This window comes from Brassica napus, chromosome C1, assembly GCF_020379485.1.
Source record: "Brassica napus cultivar Da-Ae chromosome C1, Da-Ae, whole genome shotgun sequence".
Taxonomy (NCBI): Eukaryota; Viridiplantae; Streptophyta; class Magnoliopsida; order Brassicales; family Brassicaceae; genus Brassica; species Brassica napus.
Window position 1 is genome coordinate 1716118 of NC_063444.1, and position 17810 is coordinate 1733927.

The window sequence follows — 17810 nt, forward strand, 5'->3', positions numbered from 1 at the left end:
AAAATAAAGAAGAGAAAAATAAGTATATATGATTGGTAGGTTATCTACATGGTGACCCACCCAGGTCACGTTTTACCGGTACTATCTTTGTATTGACGTGATCGATAATTTAACCCAGCCACTGTTGACAAAAAAAAAAAACCCAGCCCCACTTGCATATCTACTCCTTTATTTATTTGTATGCAATCATCGCCAAGTCAAATCACTCCATGAATCTAAACATATTTGTACATATATGAGTTTATTCACATTCAAACTATCGAGATGGAGACTGAAAGAAAGTACACCACCGACAGAGAAGATGAAATCAGATGAGTCTCTTTCTAGTCTGGTAAAAAAAAGAAACTAACCAAACCATTAATGCATTTTGTTAGATAAATACACTGAAGTGCTTAAGATTATGGACTTACAAAACTGGTGAGATTTTTCTTAAAAAATGCAGATAAACTGAGCAATGATGGATCATGCATTAATAATTATAAATTAGATAATTCTTATTGATGGACTATGTTCTTCAATGGATTACTAAGAACACATTTATCTAATCATATCCTAAACAAGGAGGGCTAAACAAGCCCAGCCCTCAGCTGTAGATTGGGTAGGTTTTTGTTTTACTAAGCCCAAATGATCTGCTAATCTGATTTGCTGTAATGGGCCCAAATTTACTAAAGCATAATGTATAAAACAATTTTAACTTTTTTTTAATATTTTTTTTATTTGCACATGATTCAAAGGTAATCGGAAGAATTATCTATTTGAGGAAATAAAAGCGGAGGATAATAATACATAAAAAAAGCGGAGGATAATAATACATAATGTATAAAACAATTTTGGGCTTTAGCTCTGTTTAATATAAATTTCTAGATGGAAAAAAATACATAAAAATCAAATTAAAATAAATATTATAATTCACTTGTTCCAAAAAGAAAAGCAATGAATATTCACAAAAAAAGGAAAATAAAAAGCAAGCAGCCACACTTGTGACGAGAAGAGCCCCCCCCCCCCCCCCCACGCGCCACGGATCTTTCATATAATAAAAGATCCTTCCTTCTCAGCTGCTGACTCATCGCCTCACCAACTCCACTAACTCCTCTCTCCCCTCAACACAGATCTCTCTCTGCTTCGCTTCTCCACACCGAGCTCTAACGATCCATCCATGGGTAAACGATCTATCTGCTTTCTCCATTTTTTGTTTATGATCCAATATGATATGATTCGATCTCTTGTTTGCGATGTGCGTTTCAGCTTCCGAGAATCCTTTCCGCAGCATACTGAAGGCGCTGGATAAGCCTGGTGGTGGCGAGTTCGGAAACTACTACAGCTTGCCTGCTCTCAACGATCCGAGGATCGGTGAGTCTGCTTCGATCCTGATCTTTGCTACGAACAAAAAATTGATCGAGAGAAATGTTGTTGTTGTTGTTGTGGATGATGCAGATAAGCTACCTTATTCGATTAGGATCCTTCTCGAATCGGCGATACGTAACTGCGATGAGTTTCAAGTTAAGAGCAAAGATGTTGAGAAGATTCTTGATTGGGAGAATACTTCTCCCAAACAGGTTGAGATTCCCTTCAAGCCTGCTCGTGTGCTTCTTCAGGTAAACGCAGCTTATTAGATGAACAATCTTTTATGAGATAATGCTTGTGATTGATTTCTGTTTGTTTTCCAGGACTTTACTGGTGTCCCTGCGGTTGTTGATCTTGCTTGCATGAGAGATGCGATGAACAATCTCGGTGGTGATTCTAATAAGATTAATCCTCTGGTTAGTTGATTTAGATTGGTTGATATCATAGTGTTCCTTGTGGTATGATACAAGATTTGATTCTTAGTCTTGATGCATGTAGGTCCCTGTAGATCTTGTCATTGATCACTCTGTTCAAGTGGATGTGGCGAGGTCAGAGAACGCAGTGCAGGCTAATATGGAGCTCGAGTTCCAGCGTAACAAAGAACGGTTTGCTTTTCTTAAGTGGGGTTCCAATGCTTTTGACAACATGCTTGTTGTACCTCCTGGATCTGGGATTGTTCATCAAGTAAGCAATAAGGGTTCAGAAATAACTGAATTAGTTTTTTGTTTGATGCTTAGATAGAATAAGTTTTTATTATTTTGCGATTGACAGGTCAACCTAGAGTACCTTGCCAGAGTTGTTTTCAACAGAAATGGACTTCTTTACCCAGACAGTGTTGTTGGAACTGACTCTCACACCACTATGATTGATGGACTGGGTGTTGCTGGATGGGGAGTTGGCGGTATTGAAGCCGAAGCTACCATGCTTGGTCAGGTGAAATTATATGCTCTTTCTGTCAGAAACTCAGAACTAACTGCCTGAACTGTTTCTGAAACTTTGGTTCATATTTAAGGGATGATTCTCTGGCAGTTCAAAATTTAACACTTTGTTGAAGTTTCTTCTCTCATAAACTGTAACATGAATTTATCTCTTTCTATTTAGCCAATGAGCATGGTCCTGCCTGGTGTTGTGGGTTTCAAGCTAACGGGAAAACTGAGGGATGGAATGACGGCCACTGATCTGGTCTTAACAGTCACTCAGATGCTGAGGAAACATGGAGTAGTTGGAAAGTTTGTTGAATTCCACGGTACATTTTTGAAAAATATTTGATATTTGTCATTTCTGTACCTATCCAGTACTTGACTGAGCTAGGCTAACTCATATATGCATCCGTTGTTTTTTTTACTACAACAGGGGAAGGGATGAGAGAATTATCTTTAGCTGATCGTGCTACAATTGCTAATATGTCTCCTGAGTATGGTGCAACCATGGGATTCTTCCCCGTCGATCATGTCACATTGCAGTACCTCAAATTGACAGGCAGGAGCGATGAAACTGTAAGGGGTTGCGAGGGGAATCTCCATAATTTATTTTGATATTGCGTTTCATCAGGTTAGTGATTTATGAGTTGGATTTCAGGTTGCTATGATAGAGGCATATCTGCGAGCAAACAAGATGTTTGTGGACTACAGTGAGGTAAAACCTTGCGCATCTCTGATGCTTCATTTCTTATGTCTATTTTCGTCTATCATAGAACATAACATATTCTCCACTCGGAAACTCTTTACTCATCTCAGCCGGCGAGTAAGACAGTATACTCCTCAAATCTGGAATTGAATCTCGAGGATGTTGAGCCCTGTGTTTCTGGTCCGAAGAGGTACTAGTAGCGAATCTATTTTATATAAGTTTTCTAGGATCTATCTACTTATAACCTTTATTCTCTATTCACAATACAGGCCACATGATCGCGTTCCTTTGAAGGAAATGAAAGCTGACTGGCATTCTTGCTTGGATAGCAGAGTAGGATTCAAGGTTAGAACTCTCCTTTCCTTTCTTTTCAAAAGAAATTCCTAATTAGATTACTTGTGGTTTTCAAACAATAGTAGGTGTTATGGCGAGGTGTTTGAGCCTTTAAATGGCTCCAATAGACAACTGTGTCCTGCAACACTTCTGGTTTTATAATTTAGTCCCAGTACACAAAAATTGTGGTTAGTGATTCAACCGAATCCATGATATTTTCAGGGGTTTGCTGTACGAAAAGAAGCACAGAGCAAGGCTGTAGAGTTCAGCTTTAACGGGACCCCGGCAAAGCTTAGACATGGAGATGTTGTAATAGCAGCAATCACCAGTTGCACAAATACCTCAAACCCTAGTGTTATGCTTGGCGCTGCCTTGGTTGCAAAAAAGGCCTGCGAACTAGGACTGGAGGTTTGACTACTGTGCCTTTCTGGCTGTTTCTTCTGTGTGATCCTGTTCTCAAACCTTTCTGTCAGTGGAAGTAATAAAAGTATCTGAAATTTCTCCAATATTAGGTTAAACCATGGATTAAAACTAGTCTTGCTCCTGGCTCCGGAGTTGTAACAAAATACTTGGCAAAGAGGTACTGCAAATAAACCACTGAATGTTATGCTATATATTTCTCTGTATCGTGTGGTCCTGAGTTTCAAGTCTTGCAGTGGCTTGCAGAAGTACTTGAATCAGCTTGGATTCAGTATAGTTGGTTATGGGTGCACCACATGCATCGGAAACTCAGGGGATATCCATGAAGCTGTGGCTTCAGCAATAGTTGATAATGGTAAATCCTCAAGTACTTGATGATGAAAATACTTATTCACTTGAATTTTCGAAGGTTAAACTAATATGTTTTTATACTGTATGTGTACAAGACTTGGTGGCATCCGCTGTGTTGTCCGGGAATAGAAACTTTGAGGGACGTGTTCATCCATTAACAAGAGCAAACTACCTAGCTTCCCCTCCGCTTGTTGTAGCCTATGCACTGGCTGGCACTGTACGTTAATGCTAACTCTAAAACCATTAACAATCAAGCATTCTTGATATGTTATATGAATACCATGAATGGTCTTGTAGGTTGACATTGATTTCGAGACGGAGCCCATTGGAACTGGTAAAGACGGCAAAAAGATATTTTTCAGGGACATCTGGCCCTCTAACAAAGAAGTGGCCGAGGTAAATATATTGCGGACTGCTCGTGTAATACATAAACAATAAAATTTTATAAATGGAAGGGAAGTCAATTCTCTGTTTCGTAATTTTCTTTCAGGTTGTGCAAGCTAGTGTTCTTCCTGATATGTTCAAAGCCACTTATGAAGCAATCACCGAAGGGAATTCCATGTGGAACGAGTTATCTGTCGCTTCAGGCACACTCTACGAGTGGGATCCGAAATCAACTTACATTCACGAGCCACCTTATTTCAAGGGCATGACCATGTCTCCACCAGGTCCACATGGTGTGAAGGACGCCTACTGTTTGCTCAATTTCGGAGACAGTATTACCACTGATCACATCTCACCAGCTGGTAGCATCCACAAGGACAGTCCCGCGGCTAAGTACTTGATGGAACGTGGTGTGGATAGAAGAGACTTCAACTCTTACGGGAGTCGCCGTGGTAATGATGAGATTATGGCGAGAGGCACTTTCGCCAATATCCGTATAGTCAACAAACACTTGAAAGGAGAAGTTGGTCCCAAGACAGTTCACATTCCCAGTGGAGAGAAGCTTTCTGTCTTTGATGCTGCCATGGTACACTCCCAGACTTCCTTGTTCCTCTATTTGATCGCAATTACTGGTCTTGATGATTCACTATTTGTGTGGTGTACCAGAAATACAGGAACGAAGGACGTGACACAATCATTTTGGCTGGAGCTGAGTATGGAAGTGGAAGTTCTCGTGATTGGGCTGCTAAGGGTCCAATGCTTCTGGTACGTTTCTGGTTTTCTTATATGCTTCGTTTTTTCATTAATAACAAACACCTTTTTTACATTTTATGTGTTTTTTTCTTTAATATTTTGACTACAGGGGGTGAAAGCTGTGATCTCAAAGAGCTTTGAGAGAATCCACCGAAGCAATCTGGTGGGAATGGGAATCATACCGTTGTGCTTCAAGACAGGAGAGGATGCTGAGACTCTAGGCCTAACGGGGGAGGAGCTTTACACCATTGAGCTCCCAAACAATGTTAGTGAGATCAAACCAGGACAAGATGTAACGGTAGTCACAAACAATGGCAAATCCTTCACATGTACACTTCGATTCGACACAGAGGTAAAACAAGATGATCTATTTTCTAGCTTTAAAAGCAGAGTGGTAATGAGTATTATTAAAGATGAATTCGGAATGGCAGGTGGAGTTGGCTTATTTCAATCACGGAGGGATATTGCAATACGTGATCAGGAACCTGATCAAACAATAAGAAAACGGGTAAGCCCCAGAGATAGCTTTTCTGTACCCAAAAGGTTTGTTGCAATAAAAATGTTATCATGGAGGTGGATGAGAGTTGCGTTTAATTTAAACTTTGCTTTCTTTTCTTTTTTGTTTTGCTTCTTCCTAGTCAATTGGAACAATTTAGTTGATGCCCACTTGTTTCCTTTGATTACTGGACGACCAGCTGAGAACCAATCAAATGTTTAAATCTCATTATGCAAGTCAAAAAGGGTAATAATATTATGATTTACGAAACGCATAAAGAAAGGCAATTGTGTTTGTCTCTCACCATGCAAACTGGAAGGGTCATGAGAACCGTCAGGCCTCTTGTTCCAGAAGAGTACAGCGTCTCCCTTCTTTGGTGAAACAGATAGTCCTCCACTGGACTTAGGGAAGACTGTTTCGCCTCCTTCGTCAACGTCTGACCTAATTAATCATTAAAAGAAAGAAGATTACTAACTTACTTGCTTACTCACTAGATAATATCGCTTCTTGTGACTGATCATGAGACATATAAGATTATTATATATAAAAAGGGGTTGTATGGTTTAGCATACAGGTACATAAGGAAAGTAGCAATTCTTCCCAATCCATCAAAGTGGGGGTCAAAGAGTAGCAACACTATATCCTTAGAAATAATCATATACCTACAGGAAGGAAGGTGAACTCTGAGATCCTATTCTCAATCTCTTCCACAATTTTGTCATGTCCTCTACTAATAAAACTTCCCGTGCTCGTCCTCCCGCTGCATGCACATTAATGGACACTTCAATTCCAAATCTCAAATCTTTCTTATTTAAAAATCTTGACAAGGGGAGAGAAACAAAACAAAAAGATTTTGAGTATACAGAACCTGCTTACTCCTTGCACTCCGGTTATCGCATTACTCACTATTGACCTCACCATCTTAGGTTTTGCGAGGCTAATCAAGTGCTCACATTCTTCATTTTTCTTTACATATTAAACAGAGCATAAGATCAATGAGCCGCCCTAAACCTTTGAAGTGTTTAGAGTACCTCCAATATAAAAGGAGTTCTCACCATTAAAGAAAAATGAAAAATAAATTAAATTAGAGAGAATAGCAAAGGGTTCTCACTGCAGGAATTTTAAGAATCTGTATAAGTAAAATATTATAATAATATTTTTTTTTTTTTTTGTTTTAGAATCTTGGAGAGGTTGTAGCTGTTAATGTTGCTATAAATCCTTTAAAAGGATGAAGCCGGATTACGTTATTACATTCTCTGTGTTTTTTTTTACTGTAAGAAGATCTAAAGCACAAACCCTAGACGAGATCTAGTATATTTAACTTGTCTGACAAGCTACATGAACTAGCATGCAGATAGAAAAGTCTCGTCTACCAAATAAAGTATATATAAAATCAAAATTTTATCCCAAAAGAATAATAAAAAAGGGAAGGAATTACCACGAAATTGTGGTAAAGGAAAGCTCTAGGTTTCATTGAGATAACTTCAGGCCAACGCTCATGAGGAAAGCGCAACGAAGCATCAACCTTCTCCATGTTACACGTAAGTGCTGTCAACAGAGGGGGAAGAGAACACAACAAGATTGATAAATTATTAAAGTCATCAATTTTCACGGTCACTGAATCACCCATTGTTTCTTTGAACGTGTCGATGTGCTGCATAAGGTCTGAAACTCCATATATCTTTAGCTTGTGCATCCTCTGCTTCAGATACAGTGAGGTAGTAGACGGTGAAGTCGACGTAGACATGGTGAATTCGCAAGAGAATCGAATTAGGGTATGAACTCAGTACATGAAGCGCGAACTTTATGAAGAAAACGATTGAGGCTTTATATATTATCTAGGGTTTACTTTTTTTTTTTTTAAGTTTGTGAGTGATAATAACAAAAAGAGAGGACAGCTACACAACACTATATATCTTTTTATATAATAATTGAAAACAATATGTAAAATTGATCGATAAGACATGCCTCTTTTGTTTGTTTAATAGTTTACTAGATTATAAGACCCGCGCGGGATGAACATTATATGTAAATAATTTTATGTATTACAATTTTTACATACTATAAAATAATAAATATATATATATTAAATAATTAAAAATCAGTAAATGTTACATATATAATTAAATTAGTGCAAACATATAAATCAATTTTATTAATCCAACCAATATTTTTTTATTTGATAGGATATATAATTTAATTTAAATAATATTAACATACATAGTATATTTTTAATATTAATGTCTATTAAATAATGATTTTTACTCAATAGTTTTTTTTATCAATTGTATCTTTTATAGCAAAAATTTTAAATTACGGATAATAAATTTTTTTATTGTGGGACTAATAGTTTTACTAATTTATAATTCAAAAAAAAATTAATTTGTCAATGTTTGTTCAAAACTTTTATCAAAAACAATTTCAAAGTAAATTTTGCAATTAAAATATTTATGTATTTTATGGTATATAGTTTATTTTAAAATGATATATATATCCTTTAATCTTAATAATTAATTAAATTGGACTTTTTACTTATATGATTTTGTAATCATTAGTATTTTGTCATAACAAATTTCTTAAACCATGAATCACAAAATTTGAATTTGAGACTTTTAACATTTTTAATAACTTATAGTCAATTTTTATTATATGGTTAATGTGGTTGTTTAATTTATTTTAATAGTATATAATTAAACAAATATGATAGAAGATAAACTATTTTTTATCAAATTTTTATTATTCAAAATTATTAATTGTCATATATACTTTAGCCACATTAGGCAATTACGTAATTTTTATTTAAGAAAATAATAAAGCACATTAGTAATGAATTTATGGTTAGTTTAATAAAAAGCTTATTATATAATTAAATGAATCAACTTATTTCTAAACGAAAACAAATTGTAATGTTTCTCAAAAGGTAAAGGCAACCTCAACCCATGTTTTTTAGATAGATATCTAAACTCTTTAAATGGTAAAATAAATGAATGTGTTAGAAAAAAGTGGAGAGAAAGGAAGGAATGGTCCTCTATCTAGGACCTCAACAAAAAAAAACTTACATACTCTCCGCATAAATGTTATTCAATGATTGGCTTAGCTTTTTTAGTGACTTAAATTTTATTTATTAATTAAGTTGTAACAAAATTATAGATCTTACATATAGATCCCTAGACTATATTTGCGAAGTTATTTTGTCACATATCTTTTCTACAATCAGTTTTACAAAACAAATATGACATGTCTACTGAAATTGATGACATGTCTTATAGCTTAATATAACATGGACAATTGCATTGAATACTAATTTATATTTTTGGTAAACTTTTTAAAATATGATAATAACTCATATATTACATTTAATGTCAATTTATGTTTTTGGAAATTTTTTAGAATATGGAAATAACTCATAAATCATCATTAAAATAAATATATTAAAATATGGCATTATAAAAATTTCAAAATATAATTTAATTATATATTTTTAAATTATACAATTTTATTACTAAAATTTTCAAAAATGTATACAATTTTTTTAGAAAATTATAAAAATTTAATCGTAAAATTATTATTTTCTTATATATCTACAAATTTTATAAATATTGATTAATTTTAATTTTTTGGTAATTATGCTACTTTTACAAATTTATTTAATATATTTAATTAAAATAAATAGATAGAAAAATCTATCTAAGATTATAATTTCAAATATATACATGCATATTCTTAAATATTGTTTTTATGTTTAATTAATCAAATTTATATTAAAATATTGATACGAAAAAGAAAATTTACAATATTAATAAAATTTTATTTTAAAATATAATTTATATTTATCTGTTAAAAAGTATTTAAAATTTTTTTTCTGCACATGGTGCAGGAAGACACCTAGTGGTAATATATACCCACAGTTAGGAATGCTCTAACAATACATAAGAAAGTTTTACTTAATTTTTTTTTTTTAAGTTTTACTTAATTAAAGGCAAGAAAACGCGATTTTGCTAGTACATGTTCTTGGTGACAAGAGATTAAGGAAACATGCAAAAGACGACATACAACATTAAAACAATTCGAGAAAATACAAAGGATTCATCACTAAAGTGAGGTTAAGTGCTTACCTCTTTTTTTTTTTTTTTTTTTAACTCAATTCTTGAACTCGTGAACGTGTAGCCATTTAGACATTTAGTTGATGACCACTTGTTTACTTTAATCACCGGACAGCCACCTGAATCAAACAAAGATTTGGTGGAGTGGCTTATTTCAATCACGGAGGGATATTATTTAAAACTGATAAGCGCCCAGAGAGCTTTCTGTACCCAGAAGGTTTGTTGCAATAATAAAGTTTTCATGAAGGAGGATGAGAGTTGCGTTTAATTTAATTTTTTTTTTTTTTTTTTGTTAACCGAGTATCCTGACCCCACCAAAGTGGTCCAGACTAGAGACCGAAGTGAGCATGGACGCTGCCAGGACGTCACCATGTGGCTCACCGTGTAACGGTCTTCGGTCTCGGGTGCTGCAGCCCACATATAAAATCTACAGTGGCCAAGACTCGAATCCAGGAGCGGGCACTCCAGGTGGACCTCCTATGCCACTATACCAGCTGGAGAGTTGCGTTTAATTTAACTGTGCTTCGTTTGTTTTACTTCATCTTTTGCTTTTTGCTAGTCAACTAGAACCATTGTCACTGTCAATGCGTTTTAAAATAAATATGACAACTCTTCTGTTTTACGACCCGGCCCAAATGATGGGTAAGACGCATTGATAGAATTATAAATCATGTTTTCATAGCGTAAAAACTGAGAAAAAAAATATATTTTCTTAATTAGATAAGCACAGAAATAATGGGTTTCTTATTTTCTTTTCAACTGAGAAAGAGGTTAACTCCAGTGACATCTCATGTTTGAGATCATGAAAACCTGCAAATGACGACAGAAACATTAAATACAATCCAAAGGATTCGTCATCAAAAAGTGAAGTCAAGAGCCTACTTACCTCTCAAAACAAGCTATTTTGATTGTTTTGTATTAGTGTAGGAGCCTTTATATTCCTGAGAGTGAAACCATTTAGTTGCTGCCCACTTGTTTCCTTTGATTACTGGACGACCAGCTGAATCAATCAACCTCATCAAACCAAGTTAACAAGGGTAATAGTACTATGATTTACGAAACGCATAAAGAAAGTCAATGTGTTTGTCTCTCTCACAATGAAAACTCAAAGGGTCTTGAGAATCGTCAGGCCTCTTGTTCCAGAAGAGTACAGCGTCTCCCTTCTTTGGTGAAACAGATAGTCCTCCACTGGACTTAGGGAAGTCTGTAACAACAATATCCTTAATTAGAAAGAATCACACACCTACAGGAAGGAAGGTGAATTCTGAAATCCTCCTCTCAATCTCTTCCACAGTTTTATCATGTCCTCTACTAATAAAACTTCCCGTGCTCGTTCTCGCGCTGCATGCACATTAATGGACACTTCCATATCTCAAATCTTGACGAGGGGGAGAAACAAAACGAAAAGAATTTACAGAACCTGCTTTGTTTTCCCCCTCCGTAACCACTCACCAATGACCTCCTCATATAAGGTTTGGCGAGGCTAATCAAGTGCTCACATTCCTCATTTTTCTTACATAAAAATTTATAGAAAGCATAGCATTAGATCAAACCCTAAACCTTTCAAGTGCTTATAAATCATTTAAAACGATGAACCCGAAGATTTACGTTATTACATTCTTTCTCATAAGGGAAACATGTGTCAGTGGATCATATGTGTTTTTTTTACTGGAAAGTTGTAATTAAGAAGCTTTTTTCTTTACATAAAATTTATAGAAATGTAGCATTAGATCAAACCCTAAACCTTTCAAGTTCATATAAATCATCCAAAAAGATGAACCCGAAGATTACGTTATTACATTCTTTCTCATGATAGAAAGAGTTGATCCTATGTGTTTTTTTTTAACTGGAGAGTTGTAAGTAAGAAGATCTAAAGCACAAACCCTAGACAAGTTCTAGTTTCTTTAACTTGTCTGACAAGCTATATGAACTAGCAAAGTCTCATCTACCAAATAAGGTATCTAAAATCGAAATTTTGTCCCAAAAGAATAATTAAAAAAAAGGGAAGGAATTACCAAGAAATTGTGGTAAAGGAAAGCTCTAGGTTTCATTGAGATTACTTCAGGCCAACGCTCATGAGGAAAGCGCAAGGAAGCATCAACCTTCTCCATGTTACACGTAAGTGCTGTCAACAGAGGGGGAAGAGAACACAACAAGATTGATGAATTATTAAAGTCATCAATTTTCACGGTCACTGAACCACCCATTGTTTCTTTGAACGTGTCGATGTGCTGCATAAGGTCTGAAACTCCATATATCTTTAGCTTGTGCATCCTCTGCTTCAGATACAGTGAGGTAGTAGACGGTGAAGTCGACGTAGACATGGTGAATTCGCAAGAGAATCGAATTAGGGTATGAACTCGTACATGAAGCGCGAACTTTATGAAGAAAACGATTGAGGCTTTATATATTATCTAGGGTTTACTTTCTAAGTTGAATTTTGTGAGTGATAATAACAAAAAAGAGGATAGCTACACAACTCTATATATCTCTTTATACAATAATTAAAAACAGTATTTAAATTGATCATTAGACCGTTTTTTATATATAATAATAGAGGTAAGAAATAAAATACTTCATAAGGTATAACATTAACTGTGTTTCCAAAAGAAAAAAAAAGGTAACATTAACTACATAAGTAAGTTTTACTTAATTAAAGCCCAGAACGTGATTTTGCTGGTGATACACATACTAGTACATGATGATGTTGGTGAGATGAGATCATGGAAACCTGCAAAAGACTACAGAAACAATAAAACAATCTGAGACAGTGCAAAAAAAAAAATCATCACTAAAGTGAGGTTAAGAGCTTACCTCTTCTTTTTTTACTCAATTCCTGTACTCGTGAACGTGAAGCCATTTAGTTGATGACCACTTGTTTCCTTTAATCACTGGACATCCACCTGAACCAATCAAAGGAGTTTTGGTTTTAGATCTCTAGTAATTTTAAATTTCATAGAAAGGCATGCTATATCTCCCTCTGACCATGCAAACTCGAAGGGTCTAGTGACCCATCAGGCCTCATGCTCCAGAAGAGCAAAGCGTCTCTCTTCTTTGGAAGAACAGAGAGTCCTTCTTTACCACATTGTGAGAGCTCGTTCCACCATGGGACATCACTAATATTTCCTTTGGCTAAAGGGAAAACTGTTTCACCGCCTTCATCAACGTCCGAGCTAAAGTAATGTATAGAAGCAAATAAAGAAGATTAACTAACGCATAGATAGTAGGAAAGATTGTGCATGCATGAAAATGGTTTAGTTTACATACAGGTACATAAGGACAGTAGCAACTCTTTGCCCTCCTCTTTTGACGTTCAACTCATCTGTGAAATAGTCATGGTGAGGTTCATATTTTTGCCCAACTTCATAGTGTAAAACTTGTAGACTCTCTCCATTTTCTGCACTGACATTGCAAATTTACAAGTTAGCTCCCCAAGAAAACGCAGACTAGCTACATGGCCGGTCCTGGACATAGTCAAGTCAAACATTGGTTTATAACCCCTCTAACTTTTTTGAAAAAAAAATACATAAACATATGTCCTCCAAATTTTTAATTTTTATTTTTAATTTTTTATTATTGAAACATCTACTAAGTTCCTATAGCCTTCAAAATTTCAAGAATTCCAAAAATCTAAACATTTATCATGTTTTGGACAAGTTAGAAGCAAAGCCACATACCTACAGGTATGAATGTGAAATCTGAAATCTTATTCTCAATCTCTCTCACTATTTCGTCATGCCCAGTTTTAAGAAAAGCTCCTGAACTTGTTCGTACTCTGCACATCAACGCATTTTGATATTTAAAATTCAGGAAGTTTCCAGATGCAACTTGAAGGGGAAAAAGAGTACAGAACCTGCGGTCTTTGCTCCTTCCAGTTTTGACATCAGCCACCTTTGACTTCGCCATATTAGGCTTTGCGAGACTAATCAAGTGCTCACATTCTTCATTCGTCTTTACAAAATTCAAAGAAAAACAGAGCCTAAGGTTAAAAAACAAAGACTAATAGCTTGAGTTGCAAGAAATATCTTAACTACACGAATATTAAGCACATAACAAGTCTAAATTTTATCTTAGAGAAGAAACAAATTTACCAAGAAATTGTGGTAAAGGAAAGCTCTAGGCTCCCACGATATAACTTCAAGCCAACGCTCACCATTACCTTCTTCGTCTCCATAACTCTCCCTGCTTATCAAAACCAAAGTTATTAACTCAATCACTTCCACATGTGCAAACAAAAACTCAAAAACACCCTTTTCTCTAACCTATCCTCGCTAGTCCGTTCAACAGTGGTGAAATCGTCCGGCCTTGAAGAGATCATGCTGGTGCTGGGCAGTGAAAAGATCCCGAGACCGAGAAGGATGAGAATGGAGAAGAGAGCAAGTATGAGAAATGTGAAAGCATGCGTCGTCAATGAAGATTTACGCGGCTGAGGACGAAGGTGCTTCGGTTTCTTCACCATTCTTGATTGGATTGTTTGTTTTTGTCTACAAGTTTTCAAAAAACCGTAGAGAATCTAATGAAACCGAAAGAAAAGACGTTACACTGAAAACATGCATTTGAATATGGAAAGCTAAGTTATGAGTAAATGAATTTGTTTTCTTCTTTAACGTGTTAGTTTTTTTTTTTTTTTTTTGTAACACTTGCTTTTTAAATTAGAAAATGGCCTCAGGCCCAAAGTAGTTTTAGTCCATGGATGGGTCACATACACGAGAAGAAAATAGAGAGAGTTTTGCTAAACGATCCGCTTCCACATTCAGCGATCGGGAGAGATGAGAGAACGATATCTCGACAAACGCAGATGAGATCCTTTGGATATCTTTGACAATACCAAAGATCTCTTTTACCTGCATGTCGTTGTTGATGGCTCTGATGAGCGTTAGGTTGTCAGAGAAAGCTTTGAGCTTATGGTGCTCAAGTTCCAATGCAGAGAGGAGACCAAATCGGAGCGCAATTGCTTCCGCTACTAGTGGTGTGGTGATCGATTCAAGCGTAGCTGAACCATGGCTGAGGTGAGTTCCGTTTCCATTAGAGAAGATCCAAGCGATTCCTGCCCGTTTTGATCTCTTATCGTATGCCGCATCTGATCTACATGTCGTGTAGGTGCCGCTTTCACCATTGTTTCCTGTCGATCTTCTTGATGTAAGTATCACTTTCTTCACCGATTAATTGAATCTGTTGTTGTGCATTGTTCCATTCTCTTCCTAGATTCAGAGCTTTTGTCGCGGTTTCCATAGGTGATAGAATCCGATTCTCAAAGACATGCAAGTTTCGAGTCGACCAAATTGCCCAAAGGACCCAAGGGAGGACCGTCGTTGCAATCCCTGATGGAGGCAAACAGACTGCGGTCCTGAATTCAACTAGAGCTTGCTTGAAGTTTATGTCCGTAGCTAGGTGAACTACTTGTCTCAGGGGGATTAGCTTCCAGACTTCTTGGGCAAAAGGGCAAGAGAAAAAGGTGTGCATCACCGTTTCACTACCTTTACATTTGATACACTGCACATCTGAGTTAATTCCACGTTTTTGCAGTTGTTCTCCCAGCGGTATGGCTTCGTTGATGATTGACCACAAGGAAAGCTTCATCTTTGGTGAGCATTTTGCAGACCAGACATCTTTTATCCATCCAAATGTTTCTGTGGTCTCATCGAGAGGTGTTAACTCCTTTGTAGAAACTGCGTAGTAACCAGACTTTGTGGTATAGGTACCAGACTGTAGCGGTTGCCATATGAAGATATCCTCTGTGTTTGCATGGCCAGGATGAAGGAGTTGAACTTCTGTAGCCACCTGAGGTAAGAGTTCTTCCACTCTCTTCTTGTTCCACTTCATGTCTGTCGTAAGGAGATCAGCCACTGTTAGGTCTAGAGCATGATCTGGTATGGGTCCGTATGGTTTCAGCTCTGAGTCTAGAGAAATCCAAGAGTCTTTCCAAATCTTAGTGTTGATCCCGTTACCAATAGCTTTACCTACTCTTCCTCTAAGTAGGTCCCTGCCATGTAAAATACTCCTCCACCCGTGAGAGCACACTGCCGGTAGTTCTACTTCTAAGAATGACCTCTTGTGGCAGTATTTTCCTAGTAGAACCCTGGCTAGGAGACATTCCGGATTCGTAAGCAGTCGCCAAGCTTGCTTAGCAAGAAGAGCTTGGTTGAACAATTGTATGTCTCTAAGTCTTAGTCCTCCTCTGTCTTTTGGTTTGGTCAACTTGTCCCATGCTACCCAACACATTCGTCTTGTCCCATCCGATGAGTCCCACCAAAATCTAGTTAGAATTGACTGAATTCTTTTGCACAAACTGACAGGTAACTCAAAGCAAGATATGGTGTATGTGGGGATTGCTGTCAGCACCGCCTTCAACAGAGTGAGCTTCCCAGCTCTGGATAGGTGTCTCGTTGATCGGCTTGAAGCTTGTTGTCTGATGCGATCCACTATGGCCGTGAATAGGTCCTTTTTCCTCCTCCCGAAATGTTCAGGTAGTCCCAAGTACTTTCCTGATCCTCCTTCTTTGTCAATTCCTAGAGTTTCTTTAACGCTTCTTTTTGTTTCAGGTGGTGTCTTTGATGAGAACGTGATGGAGGATTTATCGACATTTATTTTCTGCCCCGAAGCTTTCTCATACCTCTCAAGGATGATCTTCAGCTTGTTGCAACTGGCCTGGGACGTTTGGCAGAAGAACATGGTATCATCTGCAAAAAGCAGATGATTAACCCTTGGACTGCCCCTTGCCACTTTGATACCTTGAAAGGTACCGTCTCTTTCCGCCTTTTGACATAGACCGGATAATACTTGACCACGGAGAATGAATAAATACGGGGAGAGTGGGTCTCCCTGTCTTATTCCTCGCTTAGGGTTTACAAGACCATGTACTGAATCGTTTATCAAATAGGAGTAAGAAACTGTAGACACACACTGCATAATTAGATTTACCCACTTAGAGTGAAAACCTAGGCGTTGAAGCACCTTTGAGATGAAAGTCCACTCAACTCTGTCATATGCTTTAGACATGTCTGTCTTTACTGCCATTGTGCATCGTTTTTGTGCCTGTGATGTCTTTAGAAACTGTAGAACTTCGTGTGTAATCAGTACATTGTCTGCAATAGCTCTTCCAGGAATAAATGTTGATTGGTTCTCTGAGATAATGAGATGGAGAACTTGTTTTAGACGTAGTGCTAGGAGTTTTGAAATAATCTTGAAAAAGACATTGCATAACGCTATAGGACGATAGTCTGTCATCTTTTTTGCTCCCACCAGCTTTGGAATTAGTCTAACATGAGTAACATTTTGCGAGGGTCTGAGACTTCCTGAGGTGAAGAAGAGATGAACTTTCCTGATGATTGATGGTCCCACAATCTCCCAATTGGCTTGGAAAAAGCTGGCAGAGAAACCATCGGGTCCAGGAGCTTTGTCCGGATGAATAGTAAAGGTAGCAGCTTTGATCTCCTCTGTATCTAACGTGTTAGTTAGATACAGAGAGTGGCTTCTCAACCTATAAGTGCATACTTATCAGGTTATTGTTTCTAGCATAAAGATCATTTCCTTCATTTATAGTTTTGAGACACTTGTAGTAACTAGTAGCTGAATATCATGTATTAATTAAACTTGTCAATTGATACAGAAAAAAACATGTATTGTATTGTATTGTAAAAAAAAAAAAAATCAGGTATTGTAGATTTGTAGCCACTTCTTAGTTTAACCTGCTCTTAGTTTAACCTGCTCATTGTTCTAAAAAAATATTATAATTAACCCTACTTATTGTAGTGTTAAGAATATGGACTAAGTCCAGCAACACTTTTAGTTTGAGAAACCAATTATGATGTGTAGAGCTTGATTGTTCTTTTGAGAAATCTACTAACTGTCTTCTGATAATGTTAAATTTTTATTGTCTGCTTAAAAAATATTCTGTATCGGTTTACTAAACCGGAAATGAATAGTAAGTACAAACAAACTAAACCGATAGAGATCTTGATAAACCAAAGTCATGTTTCCTTGGTCAGCGTAGAATTTTG

General features: G+C 36.6%; 3 protein-coding genes and 1 pseudogene across 5 annotated transcripts; 1 reads left to right on the plus strand and 3 right to left on the minus strand.

The window, feature by feature from the left end:
- The first annotated feature begins 990 nt into the window (after positions 1-990).
- LOC106351933 (aconitate hydratase 1-like) lies at positions 991-5977 on the plus strand. The gene is made up of 20 exons (XM_013791670.3): positions 991-1160; positions 1246-1350; positions 1435-1595; positions 1668-1760; positions 1843-2028; positions 2116-2277; positions 2446-2590; positions 2698-2840; positions 2923-2979; positions 3081-3160; positions 3240-3315; positions 3526-3711; positions 3816-3883; positions 3960-4078; positions 4170-4291; positions 4372-4470; positions 4565-5044; positions 5125-5223; positions 5321-5563; positions 5643-5977. The coding sequence occupies exons 1-20, from the start codon at positions 1157-1159 to the stop codon at positions 5709-5711; spliced, it is 2697 nt and encodes an 898-aa protein (XP_013647124.2). The 5' UTR covers positions 991-1156; the 3' UTR covers positions 5712-5977.
- Positions 5926-7454, minus strand: LOC106354303 (annotated as a pseudogene).
- A 4857-nt stretch (positions 7455-12311) lies between these two features.
- On the minus strand, positions 12312-14390 carry LOC106370484 (probable prolyl 4-hydroxylase 8). 3 transcript variants are annotated; one of them, XM_048745091.1, is made up of 8 exons: positions 14073-14387; positions 13902-13992; positions 13664-13761; positions 13488-13585; positions 13078-13207; positions 12796-12983; positions 12625-12713; positions 12312-12551 (listed from the first exon to the last, which is right to left on the minus strand). In XM_048745091.1, exons 1-7 carry the CDS (start codon positions 14267-14269, stop codon positions 12640-12642), a joined length of 876 nt encoding a protein of 291 aa, XP_048601048.1. In that variant the 5' UTR covers positions 14270-14387; the 3' UTR covers positions 12312-12551; positions 12625-12639. The 3 variants fall into 3 exon arrangements, with proteins under 3 accessions (XP_048601048.1, XP_048601047.1, XP_048601046.1); XM_048745090.1 differs by having other exon boundaries at positions 12312-12541; positions 13488-13761; positions 14073-14390; XM_048745089.1 differs by having other exon boundaries at positions 13488-13761; positions 14073-14389.
- A 102-nt stretch (positions 14391-14492) lies between these two features.
- LOC125580863 lies at positions 14493-17522 on the minus strand. The gene is made up of 3 exons (XM_048746110.1): positions 17515-17522; positions 14924-17290; positions 14493-14814 (listed from the first exon to the last, which is right to left on the minus strand). The coding sequence occupies exons 1-3, from the start codon at positions 17520-17522 to the stop codon at positions 14493-14495; spliced, it is 2697 nt and encodes an 898-aa protein (XP_048602067.1).
- Positions 17523-17810: the final 288 nt, after the last annotated feature.